At 31.1% G+C, this 27185-nt stretch overlaps 3 protein-coding genes across 4 annotated transcripts; 2 read left to right on the top strand and 1 right to left on the bottom strand.

Moving 5' to 3' along the window:
- Positions 1-825: 825 nt before the first annotated feature.
- On the top strand, positions 826-6203 carry LOC148606959 (uncharacterized). The gene is made up of 6 exons (XM_088545132.1): positions 826-985; positions 2253-2346; positions 2902-3024; positions 4138-4211; positions 5165-5322; positions 6064-6203. The coding sequence occupies exons 1-6, from the start codon at positions 904-906 to the stop codon at positions 6130-6132; spliced, it is 600 nt and encodes a 199-aa protein (XP_088401258.1). The 5' UTR covers positions 826-903; the 3' UTR covers positions 6133-6203.
- Positions 6204-11270: 5067 nt separating this feature from the next.
- LOC148606958 (cerebellin-1-like) lies at positions 11271-15476 on the top strand. Of its 2 annotated transcripts, none has more exons than XM_088546595.1 (3): positions 11271-11417; positions 12728-12921; positions 14798-15476. In XM_088546595.1, the coding sequence occupies exons 2-3, from the start codon at positions 12735-12737 to the stop codon at positions 15172-15174; spliced, it is 564 nt and encodes a 187-aa protein (XP_088402721.1). In that variant the 5' UTR covers positions 11271-11417; positions 12728-12734; the 3' UTR covers positions 15175-15476. The 2 variants fall into 2 exon arrangements, with proteins under 2 accessions (XP_088402721.1, XP_088402722.1); XM_088546596.1 differs by lacking the exon at positions 11271-11417 and adding an exon at positions 11431-11535.
- Positions 15477-18618: 3142 nt separating this feature from the next.
- On the bottom strand, positions 18619-22555 carry LOC148606957 (uncharacterized). The gene is made up of 6 exons (XM_088546608.1): positions 22396-22555; positions 21934-22024; positions 21334-21456; positions 20775-20848; positions 19555-19712; positions 18619-18776 (listed from the first exon to the last, which is right to left on the bottom strand). Exons 1-6 carry the CDS (start codon positions 22481-22483, stop codon positions 18696-18698), a joined length of 615 nt encoding a protein of 204 aa, XP_088402734.1. The 5' UTR covers positions 22484-22555; the 3' UTR covers positions 18619-18695.
- Between the last annotated feature and the right edge of the window lie 4630 nt (positions 22556-27185).

The raw sequence follows: 27185 nt of genomic DNA, 5'->3' as shown, positions 1-27185 counted from the left end.
TACGAAGAAAAACTATAGGACAAACACGATGCCGCTTTGTATTACACATAAAAGTTAAAATACAAAAAAACAGATACACACACATACACACACAACAACAACAAAATAAGACTATAAGACATATCTATGTTCAGATGTACTTAATCAGTATACATTAGGTTATGTTGTATAATTTGTAATATGAGTTGGGCCCAGCCTTCAACGGAGCGGTGCACTCATACATTTTTTTTACATTTGTTAATTCATTGAAACAAGGAACAACAGCTGAAAGGGGCGAATAGGATAAGCAAACGGTTGTCCCTCAAAACAGTAATCAAGGGAAATCAAAAGATTGTAATCCATGGACAAAGACCAGACATGGAAAATCTGACAAACACAACAAAGAATACAAAAATAATACATACAAAGTAACAGATGCATGTTATTTGTTGTGTTTGTCTGTTTTCCATGTCTTTGTAAGTGGTTACATTCTTTTGATTTCCGCTAGCGTCATGGTTCCTTTGATTTTTTTTTTGTTTTTTTGTCTTGCCTTTTGTTAATTTTCTTGTGCTTGTTTTATGTATATTTCTATAGAAATGCATTTGTTGATTGTTTTATTTATTTATTTATTTATTTATTTATTTATATATCTACTCATTGCAATTGGGATTCCTGGAAGTATAAAACATGTTATTCTTACAAAATATATCCACACCTAGATTTTATTTTTCAAACACTTTTTAAAATTCCTGGAAAATTTTGACAGTCCTACGGTTATGGTTTACAAATGATAAATGTTTGGTTTTATTGTAGAATGCCATTCAAAATCATGGATATATAAGGATTCTAAAAGGATATGAAGCGTAGTTTGTTTTATATCCAATCTTTGAGGAATACAGGAGTCATCTTTCTAACAAAACTATAATGACAGGCTTAATTCCGGTTTTTCTATTGGTGACCGTTGTTCAGATAACAGCAGGGATATCGAGCTCACAGAAGGGTGCTGGTATGTAAATTTGATATAGTATAATGCCGAATGTTTTAAAAAATTGTATGGATTTAATCATTTTGTCAGTAATTTTTAATTTTAATTTGTTGCTATGGCTTTTTCAGCATTTAAAATCTGCATTTCCTTTTTAACGTTTTAATTTTATTAATTACCTATCCCCATGTTTAAGCACATCATTGTAATACATATTTCAAACCGTTTAGTTATAATTATCTTTTTAGTACATTTCATATATTTCATGAATAATTATTACGGAAACATTTCATTTATTATTAATTATCCGCACGAACTTTTCCAAAAAAGCAACGCGGAGCTAATAGTAAGTATGAAGGGAAATTCTAAAGTTATATGAATTAAGTATCTGTCTTTGTAAGAATCATGCAAAATCTGAAAATGTGATACACCCCAAAAAAAGGCCACACATTCTCATTTTTTGTAATTAAGTTGTCTTATGGGTCCATATTATGAAAAATGTAGTTATGCATTCCAATCTGTCTGCTCTTAGGAGATAATCAACACTGAACATCCAATAGATTCCATTTTATTTGAGTGTTATTTAGAGAGTTATCTCCCTTAATTTTGAAATCTACAGTGCATTCTATAAATTTTTATTTCCTAAGAACACGGGTTATATGAAAAACCGATTGTTAATTTCTATTTACTATGGCAATTTGAACAAAATATCAAAAATAAAAATATGTAGGTTTTTCACCCATGAATCACATTTTGCATGATTCTTAACTGGACTGCTACTTAAAACAACAAAAAATCATTTGTCCTTATCAAATACATAATCACAATGGTTCTACAATCTGTTTCATCGACATAAAAGAGTGTGATTATGATTATTGTTTCGTATCTTATCATGCTGTATTGGGTTTTAATGGGTTTTTTTTTCAAGAATAAACCCCAACAACATCGTCTTATTAGTCCATACAAGTTGGTGGATAATAAACTGGGAAATATAAATTATTTCAAGTACTTCGCGTCGCGTGAATTTTATAATTATTGTTGCTGCTAAGATTATGTAAGGTGATGATTCGCGCAGAATATATCTTGCAAAATCATAATGTTTACCAGATGAATTTATTTTTGATCAAAATATTTGATTGCATGATTTTTTAAAAAGGAGCTTACACACTTGTCAAGGCGTTCATTTTAAATCTTTTCTTTTATTCTTGTTTCTGTTTTTGATTTTGTTTAAACTAGTTTTATCATATTTTACTTTGTATCGTATCGTTATCTATACATTTATTCATTTTAGCTGAGAAAGAAATCAGTGGACTGATTGGTAATGACTTAATCAGCTTGATCCCTCCAATACCTGACCAGACGTACAAGGATGCCAAACTTACTAAGTATGTTTTTTTTTAATTCTAAAATGATGAGTGAAAAGATTGAACTCATGTCAATATAACTCGTCCTCTAAAATACAAACGCTATTAAGATATGGCCAACTTATTTATGCTGTATAAATTACTTGAAATTTCTTGTTCTTGGTGCCGTTTCCTCATACTTTGTAAAACAATGATTCAAAATAATCTTCCAAATAATCTAGCAAATGGCCAGCATTCCAAAGGGAATGTTTTATGTTTTCAACATATCGTATCTCATTTTTATGTTTAACTAATATCTTGGATTGCTTGAATTTTGGCTTTTGCATGGTTGGTTTGATTGTACGCTTACCCTACCGGTGCACCTTGTCCATGCTCTCAGTTTTTAGTGGAGTCCGAGTTGGTCATTTGATTTTGTAACTTTGTATGCATGATTTTAGTTACTTTATGTTCTTTGTTGTGTATATCTGTTTTCCATGTCTGGTCTTTTGTGCCTGAATTACATTCTTTTGATTACCGCTATAACCTAGGTTCCCTTGATTACTCTTTGTTCTCATGTAACGTTCGTTTTTTATGTAGTATTAAGGTTCTAAGATTAACACTACCGACTGTGAAGATAACAGAAACTGGATCAACTTTAAATGTACTCATTTCAAATTTCGGTGTTACAGCCTCTGCCAACTGGAGTGCAAAAAAGAAAATGTAAGTAATCCCAATTGACGATCTTCAGATGTTACGCTTATGAATTAAAAGAATTATCATAGATCTTAAACTAAGTTTTTGAAAGTAGTAAAAAGGTTTGCAATTACTTATGAGATATTTGTAGTTTATATATTTTTAGTTCTTGATAAATTTGTTGATTTTCCCAAATGAAGTAAGACCTCAACTTAGTCTTTCTATAATGATACGTATTTTTCTATTAATTGTGAAGATAAATATAAATTCAAATACCGATATACATGAAAATATGGTTTTCATGATATTTGCTGAATTTATTTTCATTTCCATTCGTCATCAATTGCGGTGCCGTAATTAGAACCAAATATTATCAAGAGTAAGTTTATTTCATCACTGAATACGATAGCTGCGGAAACCAGATTGTTTAACAAAGACAAAGACAATAAAACAGATAATAGCCATATAAATGATTTACCCGATTCATATCTTTATCTTCAAATCAAATTAAATATAATGTTTTATAAATCAGAATGAAATCTGATGTTTATTGAGAAATTAGACAGTACTTTTTGTTATCAAAACGACAATTAATTCTGATGTGATAAATTGTCGAGATAAGAAAAACCGTTCACCAGTGAGCAAAGATACTCATTACAAAACAATATACACACGCAGACATTTCCCAACTTACCTAGGTTAATTTTTTAATGTCGTTTTAAGGCGAATGATGTCTTACCTTTTTTCTGCAGCATATATCTGCATTTTCTGGGAAAAACAATGCTTTTAGGTGTTTATTACTAAGATATAAATATTTCTGGTATAGATAAATTTGCAATTTACTTGAACTTTGTGTGATTTTCATGATTAGTAAACACATGGCAGTAAAGAAATACGTTCCATAAGAATAACTTTGTTAGTTACCTTTACGCGTAGGTCCAGATTTAATTTTCCGAGAAAAAAATATTCCCTGGTAACTAGAGTATTATATGTTTCTGGATTGTTGTTACTTACTAAGCAAATTTTATGCATATCTCTGGCATTTGTTTATGATTTGATTATGAATTTCGTCGATATATTCAAATAATAACCTGACGTGAGACTTTATTAATTTTAACTAACTTTGAATTTCGGTTTTAGCTTGTTTATCAAACTCAAAGCAGGAGGAACAATCCAAGCTTCTGCCAGAGGTGTCGGAATTAATTTGACTCTAAGTAAGATAATTATTTTGTACATGAATACACCAAAGTCCAATGTTTGCTTAATTATACTTTTCTCTGTATCCCTGGAAAGTCTTACTTCAAACAGGTTTCTTTGTTATCTTTTATTAGTTAGATTCAAAGGAAAATTTGTGTATATAGTAATATTACATGAACGAAGTAGAACATATGTTTTAAGCTATATTGGATATCATTTTGTTTGCTAAAGAAAACTTGAACTATTCCTTTAAGAAGTAATGAAATATAATTTGGTACATTCATACTCTATATCATTGTATTGCTCAAAACGTGTTTAAGGAATTACTGTTTTATTTTTATGAAGAAATAAACTCTAAATAACCTGAGATAAAAATGTAACAATCATTCTTTATAATTTAATTTAGTATCAAAATTCAAGGACCAAAGTATAAAAAAAAAGTTTGATGACGTCACAGTCATATTACAAAATTCGGTCTGAGATGATGGTCATTTTTTTATCCAATTCCAAAAAAACGTACTACTTCTGAAAATAAATTATATAGAAATCCATCATCAATATGATAAAATTTGGAGCTCTTCAATAATCAACTTACTGAAAACAAAATTCGCTTTCCTTACATTCAGATAAGAAACAAACAAAATTCTACGACATAAAAAAGACAAATAAATTCCGTCTGATGAATAAAAGTATGACCAAAAGGTAAAAATGTCAAGAATTAAAATAACAACGAATGGTTGAGAAAGTCTTTAGGATCTAGAATATTTAAAACCTCATTTATTTTCATTCTTATGCTTGGACAAATAATTTATACCATATAATTTATTCAGTATTTCAATAACCTGGAATTTCAAATATAGAAATCATATCAATATGGCAAATTTCTGTATTCTCCATACGACTGTTTGATATTGTTTTTACTAATAAACAATAACATATTAATATTCATGTTTCTAATTTATAAACCTAGGAAAAAGTTCACTTAAAGTTCAAGGTTGCAATGATTGGATTAACAACATACGTGTTGACATAAAGGGCAAGAACATTGCTGGGAAAATTTTGAGTTGGTTGACCAAGGTGTTTAAAAAGTTCGTCGAAACATTTCTTAAGAAACAATTAAAAGGGAAGGTATGTATCAGAAGATGACAAAAACAGAATCCCTCTCGAGACACCTAAGATTGTCCCAAGATTTTTGCCAAATCGTAACTTTTGTTAAAGTTTGTATATGTTTGTTCTTCTGTCTGTTGTGTAATTAGTTTTTCGTCGTAAGTCTGTTAGAACTTCCTTATGTCTTTTGTCTTTCACCCGTTTGTAGCTTTGATACTTCTACTTCTCCTACTTATCTTTGAAAGCTGCAACAAAGAAATGACATAATCCTAAGTTATTTTAACAAATTGGTCATACAGTGAAACTTCTTAAAACCGAACATCTTTTGATCTGTAGAACTTGTTTACTTTAGACGGATGTTCGGTTTACCGATGTTCAAACTATATACAAACCGTTACGAAGTAACTCAAAAAGTGCCAAACTTAAACAGCTAGTCTTTTTTGTTAATTCAGGTTCGGTTTATACAAAAATCATTGAATAAATGGAATATGACGACACGTAATGTATGTTTAGTTATTGCTTTAGTATATTTACTGGTCGTATTTTGATTTTAACGTCCGCTATATTAACATCTTTTGATTAAAGGAAGCGTTTGCGAATGAATAACAAGTATTTTGGTATATAATTGGGGTAAAAAGAAAAAAACTGATATGCCATATACGTTTTTATAGTAATATGATTTGTAACTATCCGTAAAACAACATTTTGTTATATGTTATTTATAATCAACTACCTAATCTTTGCAATGTTTTCTTTTCACAGTTGTGCAGTGGTGCGACAAAACTGATAGACAAAAACGCATCGAAAATATCAAGACTTCTTGGCTTGTAACATAACATCTTTATATGAAAATCGCTAAATGTTGTAAATGTAATTAAATAAAATCATTTTATGTTTATCTATACCAGCTTAATTTTTTTTTCAACTCTTATTTATTCAATTAACACATTTTATGCAACAATAATGGACAAAACTTTGTTAATCATGTACTGTGCAATCAACAAACGCTCAAACAGTTATCTGTTATCCAAAAAGCATAATCTATAGAATTTTCTGATTACAAAGTGGCACGTCGTTACACAAAACAGTTTGATTAGTTGTTAGAATGTAACTCAAAAATAAAAAGGAGAGAATACAGACAGGTAGTCAAACAACCAAACATAGCGAGAAAAGAAAACGATGGAACGTACATGATTAAAACACAATACGTATCTACTTTTAACTGAGATCTTGGAGATCTTAATCCCACTATGCTATCATGGAGAAATTCGACTAGTGAACGAAAGTCAAAATGTCTATTGCGTGTATATACCTTTTTTACCGAAGTATAAATATGTTGAGTTTCAAAGACAAATGTCTACTGTTCTCCCTTTCTCCAATGAGATTGCTTACCAGTGTGTTGGTGGGTTACGATTGCATTCCATTAATATGAAAAAAAACGACTAATGATAAATATACTACTATAAGTTAAGTTGCATGATAAATTTTAAAAAGTCATAGAATGTTGAAAAATACATTAGGACATAATACATTAATACATAATTTCTTTTACACACGTCGCTATTATAAGAATTCTGTCAAAAGATTAGCATTATGTCTTTTAGAAAAAAAAACAATAGTTCTGAAATACACTATATGTTACAGTATCCAGCACACCTGTTTCAGTTTTATTTTTCCTTATTTCAATCCAACCAAATTAAGTTTTCGTTATTTTCAACAAAACAAATGAATCAAGTGAACCACTAAAAGTGAGACCATGATGCGCGCAGTATATTCCCATTATTAGAGTACTGAAACTCGCCCTAAATGGTCTTTTTTTACAGGGATACACAATGAATATAATCAGAAAGTGAGTACATCGATTGTTGTTGAAATTATTGGGTATCTTATGTGTGCCACTAAAGGGATCTATTGTGGAAAACGATTAAAAGTAAGACCACGTAGCAGACAGTTTCATCCCATAATTAGGATAACGATACTCGCTCTAAATAATTCCGTTTAAAAGAGCTACACATAGAATATAAACAATAGTGAGCAACTTAATTGGTATATAAATTATGGGGACCGTGCAGATCACAAAAGGGATATATTGAGTTTATACACTAAAAGTAAGACCTCATTGTTATCCCCTTAATTAAGACAACGGTACAAGCCCTAAATATTCCATTCTTAAGGGGTACAAAACGATGTACTCAATTATGAACACATCAATTGGCATAAAAATTTTGGGAAACCTTATATGCCCCTTTTGAGATCTACTGATGGGAACCACTAAAAATAAGAACACAATGCACAGTGTTACAAATGTACCCCCTAAGTAGTACAACTATACGTAATTAATATGTATGTCTACAAAATGGAAATAATCAAATAATGTGAACATATCAATTGGTGTAGAAATTTGGGGAACCTTAAGAGTACCCCTTTGAGAACTATTGAGGTAAACCACTGAAAATAAGATAATTCCCTAATTAGAACAGCAATGCTCGCCATATATATAAAGCGCGCTTTAAAAAAAATCAATTAAATGATGAAAGCATGTATACATATAAATGTTTTTGTTAATAATGAATGACTTCTGGACAGCCCTCATTCTAATTAAAAACAAATCAGCATGCCTTTTTTTTTTTTTTTTTTTTTTTTTTTTTTTTCATTTCTTTTCGTCTGGTATTCCATAAGGACAGTCCAGTGCAGTATCATAGCAATGGCAATCTAAGTATATATGCTGTGAAATAAATGATAACATGGAGAGGTAAATGATTTTTCAAAGTTGTCGCTCTTATCATGAATTTAATAAATTCTGTATGCATTTCAAAATTAATTTCTAGGTACAATGTGGAGTTCCTGTTATGTTTTTTTAAAGAAACGATATAGAATAATAGTTACTTTAGTGCTGACAATATCATGTGGTTTTCTCAAATTGCGCACGATTCGAGATGTTCCACTTGATATTGACAGCATCAAAACATAAGTAACTGTTATTTTGTTTATAGTTATCTAATACTTGCATTTTTGGTCAATTTAATGTTCTAAAATAGGTGAAATGACGTCATAATCACTGACTGATATTTCTGAATATTTTGTTATTGACAAAAGATCAAAAGGATAAAAAATAATCTGTCAATAAGATCGAAGGAAAAAGAACAGATTACCTATAAAAAGAGAATTCAATTTTTAGTTGGATTTTAAGTTCCTATTGCACTTTAAACTACTTTTGATGTAGACGTAGAAAAATAATAGCAGTGATAAGACCTATACTGCTACCACACTTTCCAAAAGAGGAAATTGTGGAAAACTATAAATCTGTGCTATCCTTTTTGGGCTTCCTACCAAGGACAATGATTGTGATTTACCGTCTATGTACTGGATTCCTAAACTCCACAAGAATCCATACAAACAACGTTTCATAGCTGGATGTGCAAAATATACCACCAAATCTCTTTCAAAACTTTTAATTTCTATACTCACAACTGTCAAAGAGGGTCTACAGTCCTACCACAATACTTGTTACTCCCGTAGTGGCATTAATTCAATGTGCATCGTGAAAAATTCGAAAGATGTTTGGATACAATCAGTTCAGGACTACTATCTGAATATAATAGCATTAAAACCTATGACTTTTCAACACTGTATACTTCTATTCCCCATACTCAGTTTAAATCCCGACTTAAAAACATTATACATCGTTGTTTTTTTTCCAAAAAAGATGGTACACCTAGATACAAATATATAGGTAGATTCCTCATACTTTGTAAGAAATAATTCCTAATCATCTTCCAAATATACAGAGGAAGATGTTTACAAAGATGTTTTAATCGACAACATGTTTCTCCAGTGTGGTGGACGTGTTTTTCAACAAACTGTCTGCATTCCAATGGGAACACATTGTGCTCCTTTACTTGCTGACCTATTCCGTCACTCTTATGAGGCTGACTTTATAGCTGATCTGATCCGAAAGAAAGAATATCGTTTGGCTATATCTCAGTTTCCGATATATATATGACGTTTTATCTTTAAACAATCCTAATTTCGGGGCTTTGATACATTGCATCTATCCCAAAGAACTTGAGATAAAGGATACTACAGGCACTTTGAAGTCAGCCTCATATCTTGACATACAATTAGACATCGACGGTAAAGGAAAACTATTGACCAACTTTACGACAAACGTGATGACTTTTCAATCAATATTGTCAACTTTCCTTTCATCAGTGGCAGCATCCCTTCAGCACCTGCGTATGGAGTGTTCATATCACAACTCATACATTATGCCAGAGCAGACTTTTTGTATCGTGCTAGAAATTTAATAAATAGGCTTCTTGAACAGGGTTATGTTGATACAAGATTGAAGTCATCACTACAGAAGTTTTATGGTCGTCATCACAAACTCGTGGATCGTTATGGTGTATCCATCTGCACCATGAAAACTGTTTTATTCAACGGGTCATAGTTTTCCTTTCCTCTTTCGTCTACCCCGGACTTGACCTTTTATGAGCAACTCGGCGGGTGTTTCTAGAAAAGCAGAGGACGCTTACCCTACCGGTGCACCTGGTCCATGCTCCCAGTTTTAGTGAAGTCTGAGTTGCTCATTTGCCTTTGTTACTTTGTATGTATGATTTTAGTTACTTTATGTTCTTTGTTGTGAATGCCTGTTTTCCATGTCTGGTCGTTGTCCCTGGATTATATTCTTTTGATTACCGCTATAACCTTGGTTCCCTTGATTACTCTTTGACATTTAAAAATTCAATTGGCTAAGCAAATTAAGAAATATTTTGATTATATGCCGCATCCGGAATATACGTTTTAGATCCTTCATTTTATATAATTTTTTTTTCTAGGAATAGTTTTAAACCTGGTACAAATCTTAGTTTTATGTGGTTTTGTTAGAAATTTATGTTATGTTTTCCTTGGTATGTTATTTTTAGTACAGACTAGATAACTAACATGTCCAAAAATTTGTAGTTAAAATTGTGTTATGCTAAGTTGTGATATGAAATTTAGATAAACTAGAATAAAGATTAATTATCTTTTCATTTTAATATATTTTTTATTAATTTGGGAAAAATAGAAAAAAGTATGGTTTATTTATGTTTTAAAATGTTTTAAAAAATGGGTATGAATGTCATAACGATAAATAATGTTGCTTTTCTGTTGTAAGTACAGTGAAATTTAATTAAACTGAACCTCCCCCCCCCAACTTTAACAGTAAATTTTGCTTATATGGGTACTTGGTTAATCTAGGTTTAAAATTTTTAATTGATGTAAAGACTTTTTTAAAGATGACTGGTTAACGAATGTTATCAGATTTTGCAGGGTTGGGTTTAGACTAGTTCCATTAACCACAGTTATAAGGTTTAAACTGAGTTAACATTTCAGATTCAAAACTTTAAATTAAATATGTTTTTATGAGGTACACGTATTTCAAGCATGAATCTCCTCTCATCAGCAGCATAAGGAGCAAATATTTATAATAAAATCCCATCAATTCCTTTCTTTTAAATCGGTTCCAATGCTGCTTGATTTTTACCTGTATATGTAAGACAAAAATATGTCGCCATCGGTATTGATATGCACTATCACTTGAAATGACTTTTCAACGAAAAAATTAGGAAGGCTGTACTATTTTTGACATTTTTTTTTATTGCAGAATAAGAAAAAACGACAATATCTTGAGGGCACTATTACTTCTAAATAGTGTTGAATTAGCACTGTAAAGACTGATGATGTTTGATTGATCCTGTACATGTACGTTATAAACACGCTGAAATTTTAGTGCATTTTGTTTCGAATGATTGAAATCAATCTTCCATTGTTTCTTAAGTGTTTTGAAAAACATTCACCAATGAATCAACTGCGACTTTTTTGTTCGCTTAATCACTGTAAATAAATGGCCTGCATTATTTTTGTCACGATTTGTACTAAATAATAATAATCGATACATAACGAATAATATATTTTTGTCAGTTTCAAGCATCTGTAACGGTTTGAGTCGGTAAAGGTACTTAAAAATTCTGTCTTTGACGTGGATTTCTTTTAAATCTGAGTGCATGTGGGATGATAAAAGCTTAGGGAGTTGCAGTTTTGTCGCTGATATGTACTGGAGGAAGGCATTAAACGTAAGTTAAAAGTTCTCTGTTTAACGTTGTTATAAAAATCTTTCAAAAATTGATTTAGGGCACTACATGTAATTTGCTGGTTGGATTCGTTTGAAACTTTCAGTAGTTGTAGACACGGGTAAGCATTTTTTATACAATATAGCTACAAATAAGAATATCGCTTTAATGTCCAAACATAAATGAAGTAGCTGTCTGTACGGTTTTTAAAACGGAGTAGTTTTCCGTTTGAATTTCTATTCTTGAAAAAAAAACATTAGTTCGCGTTATGTTGAATTTCCATTCTTGAAAAAAAAAACATTAGTTCGCCATATGTTAATAAAACAAAAAGTGATTTAATTTCTATGGAAATTTTGTGAATATCCATATCATTACATAACATGAATAATAAAAAGAAGTCATACTTTGAATAATGTTCTATCAGAGCAACTGTAGAAAACTAAGTTCAGTTAAATGGGTGGTTAATTTAACGGTTGGCTAAATAGGCATTTCTACTGCAATATTGTATTTTTGAAGTTACCATGTTTAGGTACAGGTCTGAAATAACAGCACTTATTTACAAAATCACCTTTGTTTAGTTTGTTTCAGAAATTATTATTCATGTTAATTCGTGTTTATTGATGCTTTTAGTAATACTCTATCTAATAATTACGCAATACATATTGTCATTTTTGATATTTTTTTTATTAAAATGTTGTAGTAAACAGAAATGAACATCTGACTTTTCATATAATCCTTGTTCTTAGGGGATAAAAATGATAAAGAATGTAAAGAATGTAGATTCCAAAATTAAGAGAGATAATTTGTAAATGACATTAAAATGCTATAGAAACTATCATATGTTCAATGAAGACAAGCTCCTAAAAGCAGAAAGATTGGAATGAATAGTTATACCTTTCTTCATAAAGACTAAGAAAGACTGCTACTTAACAATGACGTCAACGATATTATTAATCATTGCGGTTTATAAAATTTATAAATTTAAATTTAATATCGTTAATGAAAATTATGTCAAGTGTGTTGTTAAACTTCACAATTTGAATCCAAATTTAATGGACATGTTCAACATATCTATTGTAGTTATATTGTTATTTTTTATTCACGTAACGTTGTCTTAGTAAAGTCTAAATCGGCAATTTTTTATTGAACTATTTGAACAACAGTTTTGTATGACAAGTCCTTTTTTTAATCATTTTGTATGCGCAATTGTTCAATATGCAAGTGTGATACTTGTCACCATAGATGTGATTTTGTTTTGTTCATATTTTGCTACAGATTATTGTTTGTTTATTTGTTTATTGTTCGAATTTTAGGACGACAATGAAGCTCATCACACTTTTCTTCACCTTCATTGTTCTTATTAAACAATCAACATCTTTAGCAAGTTCCGAGTATCGGAATGACCATCATAACAACTACTATGTGCCTAAACCAAATGATGCTCCCCTAGAATTAAAACGTCTACAGCTGTCATTTCACCACCTGAAGGAGAAAGTAGGAAAATGCTGTAAGTGGTTTTAAGATGCTTTTCAGTAAATTTGAAGGAAACACCTTTAGTAAAAGTCTTGCATGTATTGATTTAATATGTTTTATGATGTATCACCTCTTTATGTAAATTTATGTAGATGATCTCAAACATGAATGACATGAAGTCCGTTTTTCCGAAGCGACGGGAATGATGAATGTAATACGGAAGTAAGACGCTTTAACGCGGACGCACAGTGTATGTCGTTCGAATATTGTTGGTCGAGCATTACTAAAACAAGTATAATTGAACTCCGTTCCTTAGAGATAAAGACTAAACTCAAATTGCCTATAGATTCTTTTCAAGAGTTTATTTTAGCTAATGTCGGTGACGAGTAAAATATTTTGTGTGTAAAGAAAGCATACTTGTCCTCAGTAAGTAATTTCTGGTCTTTGTATGTCTTGTTTCGTTTTACTTTCAGTTTACTTTAATGTTGCTGGAGTACATTTATAGGGAAACTTATTACGTTGTATCTGCGTATAAAATTGTATGCATGTGATTCTTATATAGCAAGTTTGGAGCTGATGATAATTGTAAAATAAAAGACTTTAATTATTTATTAAATAATCTGTTTTCAGAAAATACTACAACGCATAACTTGATTTGAAGGAAGAGATCAAATTTTAAATATTCGTTGTCTGAGTCTAAGATCAGTCTCCCTGCATAGCCGATTTTGGTGTATCAAATATCAAATGTATTTGAAAATAGAGACTGGGCTTTAAAGAATGGGCATAATTGCATATATTGAGTTAAAATTTCATACGTAGCTTTCGTTCCGTTAGAAAGAAATAGAGATCGCTAGGATTATGAAAGGGGAGGAAACTTTTGATTGTTAATCGTCGTCCATTTATTAATTATTTTTTTTTTATTTGCAAAAGCTTCACATGATTTAAACATTATAAAAGCAATGTGTAGAAACATATTTAATGAGCAATTAAGAGAACAAAGATTCTAGCGGAAATCAAAAGAATATAATCATGCGACCGTACATGGCAAACAGACAAATACGAAAAAGTACATAAATTAACCGAAACAACACGTACAAAGCAACAAAAGTAAATGAGCAATGCGGACTCAACCAAAATATGGGAGCATGGACAAGGTGGAGCAGTAGTGTAAGCGTCCTCTGCTTTTTAAGAAACACCCGCCGAGCCGCTCATTAAAAGTCAAGTCCGGCGTAGACGAAAGAGGAAACGACAATAATGACACGTTGAACAAGTTCTCATTGTGCAGATCGATGGATACACCGTAACGATCAACGAGTTCATGATGACCACAAAACTTCTGTGGTGATGACTTCAATCTCGTAGCAACATAAAACTATTCCAGAAGCCCAAAGTATTGAGTTACTCGTAAATCGATTCCAATGACTATTGCATATCTGAGCTTATAGGTTTTATTTCGTCTACAAACTCTTGCTTTTAACAGTCATCTCCGCTTTAGATGCATGACGCAGTAAAAACGTTTAAGACATGTGTTATTGACAGGAGTAAAGTCTTCTGTTTTCGTGAATTTAGAGTGGATTTGGCAAATGACTGTGTTCCAGACGAAGTCTGAGTATTGTGATCTAGTACATGTATAAAATCCGTATAATAGATTTAAATGGTTGAACGGTTTCCATCTGCACGTAATAAATAATTTCTCCAGTCTTTCATGGTCTCTCGTATAAGGTTCTGTTAGGGCGAGATTAGTTGATAACGTTCGTTTACAGCGAGTTGCGTCAAATAAGTGGAAGTATCCAATTGTCTTTTTGTCTTTAACGAGTAGGAGTCCCACGTACCCTTCTGATGCACTTGCTTCACGCTCACAGTTACACTCGAATAGTTATTTGACTTATGCATTATATTTTTAATTGCAGGTGAAAAAGTCGCATTTTCAGCCGCTCGAATGGTCAAGAAATTCTTCAAAAAGGGGGAAAAAGTTCCATTCGAAACGGTTTGGTTGAATGTCGGTTTAGGATACAATAAAGATACCGGTGTTTTTCGTGCTCAGAAAGCCGGTCTATACAGCTTTTCTGCAACTATTATGTCATACCAAAGTACAAAAACCGTGGAGTGTGTTCTGGTAGTCAACAATGCGTATCAAGCGAAGATATACGGATCACTAAATTATGCTTCTGGTGCCGTTACTGCAGTCATACAACTGCAACCTGGAGATGAGGTGTTCATTGAATTGTTAAAGGATGGTGGAATCTATGGAAAGCATTGGTCGTCATTTTCCGGACATTTAGTATAAAAAAGGATATCTTGTAGAGTATACCTGTTGTAACAATTATTCTTGTATTCGAACATAATGTACACATTGACTAATATATATAATGTAAATTAAAAGGTGTTACAATATAAATGTATAAATTTAATAGAACCTTTATAGAAGAATTGTAAAGGTCAATTTATCGACAACTGGAATATAACTTTTGCGGCTGTTATATGTATTTTTTCCGTGATTATTAACTTTATTCAATATCTACCCAATAATACAATCGCTACATGATTTCCCTAAATTTTGCAAAGCGTAAATAGACAGGAAAAGTTTAACAGCTGTTTCTTTTTATGGTTAAATATGAACCGCGACTATGCAAGGTTACGTTTGGTTTTTTTTTCCTGATGAAGAATAAGGAAATGCAGTGCAGATATATTTCAAGGTTTCTTTTCTTTTCATTTTTTTTTATTTCTTTATTTCTTTTGTTTGTGCTAACAAGAGTCACGATTAAACCAAACCCACATTCTTCTAAGTCCAAGAGTAATCAAGGGAACCAAGATTCTAATGGAAATCAAAGAGTAATCAAGAGCACCAAAAGAATGTAATCCTGAGACAAACATGGAAAACAGAAAAACGCAACAAAGAATATGAAGCAATTAAAACAATACATACAAAGTAACAAAAGTAAATCAGCAACTTGGGCTCCACTAAAAACTGGGAGCATGGACCAAGGATTTAATTTCTAATTAGTTATCCAAAATCCAAAAGATGGACCAATTTCGCTTAACCTTCTACAACATTTGGTTGAGTATATATATATCCTTGCCTGTAACAAATCAGTGAATTATACTTAGCAAAATCAGTGACCCATATAAAATATTGTCTAACGTACGTATTCTCCTTGTTTGTTGTTCCACCTTACATTTTTTGTTTGGAAAAAAATATGGTTTGTCAAATATAAATAACGCCAGGAGAGTATTGTAAATTGAAATCTCACTTAGCGCTGATCGTTTGAGTAAATTCTTTTTTTTTCAAATTTAAAATGAATTGGCACTTTTTCGTTTTGAACATATTATATCGACAAGCTTAGGATGATTCTTGTAGTAGTTGTTTACACATACGAAATTGAACTGAAATTATGATCTGTATCTAAATAGTAATTATTCTTTCTGTGAAGTATCCTTTATTCTTAAAATATACTATGGATTTCGATCGATCACATAACTTTAAAAACATATCACGGGAGACTGTTGCTCCACTCTAGCATTGGATAGCAATATGTTCATATACTTCAGATAATATATTTTTTTTTAAGTTTAGCGATTTGTTGCAAGTTTGTAACAATTGTAATCTGAAAAACATTTAATCTGAGATTTTTCAATCAGCAATGTATTGATTTGAATAACGAAAAGATGAATTATCCACCTGAAATCAACCTTGAAAAATTGTGAGTCACCAGTATAAACCAGAGTGATAACCTACCAGCGGCTATATTAAGTACCGTCCACACAAAATTCAGACACTGCCAATGGTAAAGTGATTCACAGTGCAGACAAACCCACCAAATAAACAATGCTTTTTCAGTCTGCATATGCTATACTTCCAATAATGATCATTTCTACACTCAGATCTTTACTATTTAGAAACTCATACATTCATCTCTCGCAAAAATCAACTACATAAACCCAAATCAAGGTCAAGTTTTGCAAATGCCAATTTAATATACAGTCTATGTAACTTTATCTGAAAAGCGCAACCACCAAGTGAAAAACTAAGACTGGCTATGTGATCAGTAACTTTCTGTACAAGAAATGCATACATGAATCACTGTCTGAATTTCTGAAAGACTGTTACTTAAACACTTGAGGGCATTCTTGTTTTTTTCCTAAAAACCAGCGTTATAGTGTAATACAGAATATATCAAATTATATAGAAAGGAAATATCAAATTTCCAATTTACATTGACAGAACTATTCCATCGGTGTTCAAAGTTTAGCATCAGTGATATTCTTGATTTTTTTTAAAATCTTAGTTCTTGTTGAAAAAGCTGGTGTAAATTTAAATCTAAGAATTTTTCCTGAAATACAAAACAAAAAGTTTTTGTTTCCTTGAATAGAACTTGAATAGAAATGTTTGCCATAGAAAGCCTGACACGTGCATCTACCTTGAAATAAACGACATTTTACCTCTTCTGGTACAGCTTTACAAACCATACAAACACAGATTATATATGTTCTTTACTCTTTGTTTTATCTCTTAGGTGACATTTATTTAGCCAATCGGCGGGCATATGGTATTTATCTTATTTAAAAAAAGAACGCTGACCCTAATTGTGTCTCCGTTTTATGCTCCTGGTCTTTAGTGAAGTGCGCATTGGTATCTTTGTCAATGTACATGTGATTATCATCTTCAAGTGTATGTGTTTGTAAGAATCAGGCAAAATGGGAAAAATCAGAGATATGCATGTCCATTATTTGATCTGTGCTTCACCGGATTTGCTCAAATAGAATGTTAGAAGAATGAAGTTTTTGACAGAGTTATCTGTCCTTGAGATGTTCATTTTAGTGCATTTCAATGAAATTATATCTCAATTTACCATCAAGCTCTTGAAAATATTATCCCATTACCCATATTCTATCGTTGAAATAGTCAAACTAAACTATCAAGATAATGGGTTCTTCTATACCATGTTTCACCTACTGCCTGATTCTTACAAGGACTGACACAAATGTTTTTGTTGAGTGTGTATATCTTCCTTGCATGGTCGTTGTCCCTAGAATTTATTTCTTTTGATTCACGTTTTAAAATTGTCCAAAATGCGTTTGTTTTTTTTAATTGGATTTATGTAAATATCTGTTATAGCATCGGAATAGTGGACATTATACCTGCCGTAGACTTTTTTTATTATTAGATATTGTTTAAACTTGCTTAAGGTTTAAGTGCTTCCAATAATAAACAGCTAGCCGTATTAAATGTGAAGGAACTTTTATTCATGGATATCAATTTTTGTGATATATATTTGTAACATACCATATTGTTTTTTACTTTGGGAAGTTTTGAATTTAAAGATTTATATATAGCTTCTACAATTGTATTTCACATTGTTTGATGCAATAAAAATTCAAATTCGGTGTTTGAGAGAGTAATCAAGGGAACCAAGGTTATAGCGGTAATCAAAAGAATGTAATCCAGGGACAAAGACCAGACATGGAAAACAGACATACACAACAAAGAACATAAAGTAACTAAAATCATACATACAAAGTAAAAAAAGTAAATGAGCAACTCGGACTCCACTAAAAACTGGAAGCATGGACCACGTGCACCGGTAGGGTAAGCGTCCTCTGCTTTTCTAGAAACACCCACCATCCATGACCGATCCATGAAAACGACGAAAGTGTGTACCCTGCGAATTATAGTCTTTCTATGGAATATCATGAAAAATCGGAGGTGTCTTCAATTAAATAAAAACAATGATTAAGACTTTAAAAACATATATTTATTCAAGAGATCGTTATATGCGCTGAGAAATCTTTTCAGTTATGTAAGTCTTTCTATCCAATTATACTTAAACCAAGCTGTTTAGCGAGTTGCCCTGCATTCCTGTGAATCAGCTTAGTCACTGCACTGCAAAGCTGAAATGAAAATAAACCATAACTATTAAAAACAAAAGGTTTGTCGGTTTTCTGGGGTTTATTGATGGCAAATGTAATTCCTTTATACAAATCAATTATATCTTACTACCTTAAGCTGAAATGTGAAAGTTGCACTTATTTCTTACTTTTACATTACAAGCATCAAAACAAAATGATAATTTTAAGACATCACAAGCAAAGTACATTACAATAACATTAAATCAGAGAACAGAGATGATCCACATACATAATCATGATCATGTAGACGACAGAACATATTACAAATACAGATGAAAAATGAAGACAAGGAAAGTAAGACTGAACACTTATTTCTAACGTTCTTGTCATATTAACAACAAAACGCCGGGAGTTGTATCTGATTTTGCTGATGGCAGAGCATCCCCCAGATGGTACCTATCACATTACAAATGAGTAAATCAAGTAAATGTAAAGTTCAGTGGGTTGTCAATACCATCAGGCGTGGCCAGATACTTAAATAAGAATAGTAACCATAACATTACAAAGAAAGGGTGAAAAAGTAACACTAAATAAATAAATAAGTAAATTATAAATTATAAAGAATTGATATGTTCTCCTCTTATCCTCTTTGCCAATGTCATGAATTGAAGAATTTAATTAATTTTTAATGCTTTTTTAACAATTCGAAAATGCCCTTCAGGTTTATTTAAAAAAATGTTGTTTTTGAATACTTTTGCCACATTTTATTTTGTTATAAATATATAACTTTAAAGTACAAATATTTAAATGTTATGCCAACCTTTCCATCAAGTTCAGCCTTAATTTTCTTGACTATACGCTTCCTAAAAATGTTGGCCACAAAACTAAAAAGCTTTCCTGTAAGGTTTTTGCCCTTTATTTTATAGCTCAAAGTCTTTATCCAGTCGTCACATCTGAGCACTCTAAGGGTTCTCTTGCCTGGAAATAAAAGAAACATTTATATATCTACAATTTTTGTCCCAACAAATCATTAGAATTGTTGTATTTCATGAACATTTCAAAAACAAATACAATAAAACCTTATTAATCGAATCCTTAATGACACGGAGACATGTCTAAACAGACTGTTTGTATATGATGTAGACCTTTTACATCATTTTATTATGTATTATGGACCTCGGTAAATGGAACATTTGTCTAACACGTACAACTTTTATAAAGTCCAAAATGGATTCGATTTAGACAGGTTTCACTGTGTATTTGTTTTAAAACTTCCCGTTTGGAAATTTTCAGCTTGTCATATATTTTGATATTCAATATTTATGTTCATACTAATGCTTCCGATCAACTATTATCATCATTAAGCTTTGATAAAAAAATCTGTTTAATCATTTAGTGCTGGACTAAGTAGGAATCAGTCATAACTAAAACTTGAAGAATCATTTCATCAAAAAACCCACATATTTGACAATTTATGAACATAGTTTATGATATATTGAAGACGAGTTGATAGTTCGTTTGTCTTAAAAATTTTAGAGGATGCAGAAAAGCGACTTTAAAGTTACAATAGAATATTAGTGGAAAATGGGAGATCCCATTTTCGTTCCAATACATTTCATGTAATGTGTACCTCAAATTACTGGCATTTGAACAAATGCAATATCTGTATTTCAGACAAAATTTGGAATAAAATTTCATAGCAAGACGTATGTGTGTGTTTCTTTATTCCACAATGATTTACTCACTGCAAATTCTTAAAGAGAAAAGTACTACACGCATTATATTTAAAATGCATTTACAAAACCATAATTCGAACGGTTTTTAGACATAAAGCATAGTCGAGTATGTGCCAAAGACGTATATTTTTAAGTAATAATTTTAAGATCTACATTTTTGGTATAGTTGTCCTTGATTACTCTTTCCAAACTTTGTATTTAGTATAATTATTTTTTATTGGAAACAAATTACAACAAAGGTATGTGCATAAAACGTTATATATTTCTAAGCTAGAGATAGGCTAAAATTTTTAAAAAATCTTACTTAGTGTCAAATTTATTCCTATTCCGCTGCCTGAGAAGGTTACTGATCCTCTTCCTTTGAGTTTGACAAATAAGCTGGAATGATACAGATGTAAAGTATTTTGCATTTCTCTTTTAGAATAATAAGGAAACAATGTAATCAGATGAACTTAAATAATTATTTAATTTTTCCTCCTCTATGCTGACCTAAAACCATCGTCAACATCTCAAAATGTGTTCGGTTTAGGCAGGTGTTCGATTTACCCAGGTCCAAAACACATTTAGATTTACATAAATGGACTTTAAGAAGTGTTTGTTTTAGTTTCGTTTTTACGTTTTCATGTTTCATTGTAGTTCTATTCATTATCTAAGCGGATGTGGATCAGTTTTTTCTTTATAATTGACATGGGACATGTACAAGTTTGAACGGCCTCATCGTATGAAAACAAGGAAAACGAACTATTATAAACATTAAGACAACATATTCGTTATCCTCCAAAATAGACATATAGTATACAACTGGTATATTCCTATATTCATTTATGAAATTAGTAAACCTTAAAATAGATCCAGATACTTACATTTTCTTCTCGGCTTTCCAATTGGCTGAGAGTTTAGCTCCAAGGTTTGAGATACGCACTTGTAACGTTGATGATGTTTCCACAATATTCACAATTGGATAGGTTAAACTAAGAACCTTAATACTAAAATAAACAAAAACTTTCAATTTACAGAAATGTCGGAATTTTTACCAATGAAATGCCAAAGTGAATTCATATAATATGATTAATTTGACAAGTTTTAATTTTGTGATATTTCCGTAAGAAATTAGAAGACCATTTGCTAAAAGCTATTCATTACAACTCGATATCATATTTCGACGCCTTTAAACATTCATTATGGTGTGTTTCATCATTGATTTGTTTATACCCTACTTACATGTCTTTCTTGTGACGTGTAAAAAGAAATGTTGAAAGCTGTGACAACATACAAGGTTAAGTCAAAACAGCTTAGTGTACTAGTTAACAATGATAACTAAAAGAAAAAAAGTATATATCTATCAGTAATAATGTATCAACTGAAAGACAATATGGATTTGAATGGTAAATTTTGCATCAATTTTCAGTAACATTAACACGAATTTGTACAAATAAATTTGTTTTACCATGTACAATACTTACTCAGTTAATTTGATATTTTTGAAGCTCTGGTCTGGTATTTTAATCAAAGAATACAAGTTGTGGTTGATCATCCACCCGATTTTATTACTTACTGTACATGTAATGAAAAAGAAGTTCTACGTAATACTAGAGTGTCAAATCAATTATGTTAATCTGTGGACGCGAATATCGGCAACAAATACCAAAGCGTGAACAATTGAACCATCCGAATACGTTTAAATCCAAATACATGGTCAGAACGTGAAACAGAAGAAAGACATGACCTTCATAGACACTTAAGCAAACCGAATGAAATAGATTACATATATAAACTGAAGATAAAGAAAACAAGACGTATCATAAAAACAACTAAAGCACTAGCAATATGCTTTAAAATACAAAACCGGTTTTCTGACCATGTATGTCAACCGCTGTAATATCCAAAGAAAAACTTGTTTGAACGTATAAGTTTTCTGTACTTACCAGCATTTTTTCTCCATTGAAGCAGCCCAGAATTAACCTGAACAACAGCAAGCAAAACAAGGATACACAATACTTTAGGGTTTTTCATGTTGTTTGAGTCTGAGTTGGAGTGCGGGGTATTGGTATCGTACTTAAAATTTTAAAGGATAAAATTGATCGAGTCAAGTGTCAGTTGTGCGCACATTCGTTGGATGAAAATATCTTTATAGTTAAAATATTTCCAACGAGACAAATACATGCAAAGAAACCTATAAATGAAATGTAAAAAAAAATAAGTTATGGGGAAGTTTTTTTTCAGTAACATAATTTCCAAATCTTTTCTTCTTTTATCGACACTTTATTATTTTTTTTTTTTAATTTTATAGCGCATATGTACCTGTTTTTAGAAACTCATTTGATTTTTTACCCAAAAATCTGTGTGACATGTTCGTTCTTTGTCAGGTCCATTTTATTGTAAATGAAGATACAAAAATAAAATGATATTCCTTTCCTGGTATGTTTTTTTTTTTTTTCATTTTATGTTGTTCTGCTTACATCTATGTGACATCTATGACAACACCACATGCACTAAGTACAGCGTCCTAGACCACTCGGCCAGTTAGGCTATGTAAGATGGAGCTTTCGCTGACCGGGTCATTCCTCCTCGTAGGATTAATCGAGGGCTGTAAATTGGTACACAATGTATGGTAGTACGGTACAGTTCATCTAGGTGTTTCATGTATAATGTAGGATAGATGATCAATTTAATGATACATGTCACAACAAATCAATATTATACAACGTCTCAGAATGTGACGACTCTATACTATAAACACCATGACAATTTCAGTATGTATATTTGGCCTTCCGTCTGTATGAATTTATCATTCAATTTCATAACTAGGTTTATTTCTTTTTTTATTCAATCATGTGTTTCATGTTTGAACTCTTGGACAAGAAATAACATATTTTAAGATTTTTATCGATCCCAATATTTAGCCAAGCAAAGAACGCTTACCCTACCTTTGCACCCGGTCCATGCCTCAGTTTTTGGTGGAGTCCAAGTACCTCATTTACTGTGTGTTGCTTTTTACGTAATGTTTTGGTTATTTTATGTTATTCGTTTGGAATGTCAGTTTTCCATTTCTGGTCCCTGGATAACATTCTCTTGATTTCGGGCTGGGAACCTTTTTTCCCTTGATAAATCTTAACATGAGGAAAGCAAGTTGCTGTTAATGGACATATCTGTGATATGCAATTTTTACTTAACTCTTACCTGCATCAAACAAGACTTTCCCATTAAATTCATGTGAACCGACCCTACATGTGAACATGCCAAAATGTGCATCGTCCCCCTCAACAAAAAAAAACCCAAAAATAAAAAAAAAATTGTTTACTTCAAAGGAAAAGTGTAGAAGCTCGATTTTCGAGAAGAATATCTTTTTATGCTAAGATTGTAATTTTTGCTTGTCGAGGAAAGTAATGTTTTGGTTAATGGTGTGCTGAATTGAGTATTTTATTAACATTTATTTGAGTGGAGGAATATTGTTGATTTGCAAACTTTAACGTATTATGCATGTGCGTGTGTTGTAAATGTGCATGCATATGCAATGTGACATTTTTATGTAAATTTGTTATGTATGTTTTTAATTTTTTTTCGAAGATAAGTGAACAGGTTTGTTAAGATGCAAAAACATGTAACAATATGAATATGTTTTCATATGTTCAATCTTCTTTTTCATTATTTTTTCCATGATTTCCTTTCAATATGCAAATGCCGAAAAAGACAGTAAATTGATTTTTACTTGGATACTAAATAATCAATGCAACTTTTATAATTTGTTTACAGATTGTCCTGTTTCGTTTTGGCGTGTACATGTATATGGATATTAGATTTTTCATCCGGTTTTTATATGTTATTTTGTACGTTTGAGGCATGTTTCCAGTGTTTGAAAAGGTTATACGAAATAACTTGATTTGCGGCAGTTTACATTTATACTTTGATTCATAATGGGTAACAGTTCATATATGCCCAATTGATTCGTAATCAATAGGTTATTTTCTTTATGATTATTTGGATCGTGACGTGCAAACCATATAGCGTCAATAACGTCATAATACCAAACCATGTTACACAAACAACCTGGTTTGCTCAAAGAAATCCAACTATTCAGAATTCTTGTTATGGTTCAAATTAAATTATTTTACTGTGTATATTACAGTTATGATGTTGGTAGGTTTTAATATGGTCTGATTGAACTGTCAAGTACGGAAAACTGTATGAGTCGCAGACTTTATTATGTTTTAAACCACTAATTAAAATATGTCACGGTGGGCCTGGAAAGGTAAATATCTGTAGTATTATGCATATATATATTGTCAAAATCAAGACATGAAAATATGTTATTCAATATTTACCTGTGTTGTATCGATTGTAGTTTACGATTTATATATACAGGATTGTGTGTAGAATGCTAATTCAAAGTTGAGGACAAAGCTTTTCCTTCTCACTGTCAGGAAAAAATTATAAGTGTGTTTAACAGTTATAAAATTCCTTTTTTTTCTTGGTTATTTTATCAAGTTAAGCCAATAATTCATTGCATTCCATGTACTTGCAATCTTGGTTGATGATTTCCAATAATACACTAAAATATTTTCATTTAAAAATCATTTGAAAATATTTGTTCATTAAAAGGTTAGAAAACTAAATGATTGTTATCTCTTTGGTGATTTCTGTCTGTCTCTAAGATGACCCCTTTGAAATTTTCTATTTTAATAGTTTAATTGATTGAAAAAAAAATTGTTAACTGTATACGAAAAATAATATATTAAAATACAATTCACGTTTCCCTTCTTGAATTTACTTGTACAAACAAGTATGTTTCACGTATTATTTTTAGATATAATTGCATTTCTTCCTCTTTTTTTTCTTCGTCGTACATCACCGACTTCGGAGAGTTTCTATTATCAACACTAGAAAAAAAAACAACATGTTGTGGTGTTGTAATATGCATGTTATAGATTTAATAAAGTCAATGATGTTACGTGTAAACCTTCATCCTACAAGGAAAACTGTGATTCATGTTTGGAAAGTCTACATATTTTTATTTTTGGTATTCTGTTCAAAATGGTATAGTTGACAGAAATTAAGATGTGGCTTTTCATATAACCCGTGCTTTTAAGAGATAAACAATATTTAGAATGTACTGTAGAATTCGAGATAGATAACTCCGTAAATTACACTACAATACATTAGAAACTATTTGATCTTTAATGTGATTATCTCCTATGGGCAGACAGATTAGAATGAATGGTAATACATTTCATCATAAAGACCCGCAAAACAACTTTAACAAAAATAAAATTATGTAATCTTTTTTGGGGTGTTACACACCTATTACAGAATTTGCATCATTCATACAAAGACTGAAACTTAAATACAAAGTCATACAACATTATAATTTACAGTGAGACATATATAGACCGAATTTCTTTTATTTAGACTGTATAATTTGTTTGGTGTACAAAGGTTCAAAATATATTTACATTGAATTAATCAGACTTTATAAAATGTCTGGTTTATATAGGTTTCAATGTACATATGTTTATAAATCGGAAATATATTTTTAAAGGAGGTCGACCCAGGGTAAGAGGCACAACTCTTTAAAATCATTGGAACGTTTGTTGTTTAGCATTTTACATCAATCTCATGTAAGCATCAATGTAACTTGGATTTATTTTATTCTGTTTCAAATGAAAGCTTGACAGACGTTATTGAAATTGAATGTGTTATAAAAATATCACGGATTTCGTTTTAGTGGAGTCCGAGTTTCTTATTTACTTTTGCTACTTTGTATGTATGATTTTAGTTACTTTATGTTTTTTGTTGTGTATGTCTGTTTTCCATGTCTGGTCTTTGTCCCTGGATTACATTCTTTTGATTACCGCTATAACCTTGGTTCCCTTGATTACTCTTTCATGAGTAATGTCCCTTACCCTAGGTCTACGTCCTTAAATATTGTCCAATAATTGCTAAATTTAATTCTATCGAAATACAAATCCACTTGGATGTTCCCCAAAATAATGTCCTTTTACATGACTTCCAGTAACGCACAGAAGGTTTGAGAGAATCAGACGCGTTTAGACAATTCAGAAGAGTATTGTTTAGTAAATGAACTTGTTCAAGACTTGTTTTCTTTCTTTGTTGCACTTTTTTTTTCATGTATCACTCTTCCGTTCGGATGATCGATTACGTACGCTTGCTTATGTTTATAACATATATATAATTCTTACACATTTAAAAGTGTTTTAAGGAGGTAGACTTAGGGAGATAACTCATGAAATCAGTGTTATATTTGTATTATATTCAATTTCACTAAAGCCTCTCAAGCTTTTGTTTGATGCAGAATAAAATGAATCTAAGTTGATTAGATGCTTTCATAGGATTGATGAAAAATTCTGAATACAAACGTTTGAATGATTTTTAAGAGTTGTGCCCTTACCCTAGGTCTACCTCCTTAAAACAATCTTGTCAACGACTTTTGCGATCAGTTTCACATTTTAGACAATAATATTTTTATTTCAGTTATGTACAAGTTTGTTATCTGAACCATGACTGTGGCATCACAATGAATTGCTTTATTGCACAATAAATGCAAAGAATTGTGGCAAGCAGTGCTTTCTGAATTTTCGTACAATATACAAGTAAATACAGAATTTAACACCACCAAATAGTGCAAGATTTAGAAATATCTTATTATTTTGTTATTTTGTCCTCAAAATCAATGAAGCATCGATAAATGACCAAAAAA

The sequence above is a fragment of the Perna viridis genome, chromosome 9 (genome assembly GCF_037379345.1).
Source record: "Perna viridis isolate PV_CMFRI_1.1 ecotype Kerala chromosome 9, ASM3737934v1, whole genome shotgun sequence".
NCBI lineage: Eukaryota > Metazoa > Mollusca > Bivalvia > Mytilida > Mytilidae > Perna > Perna viridis.
Note: the sequence above shows the minus strand (reverse complement) of the source record. Positions and strands in the feature narration are given on the sequence as shown.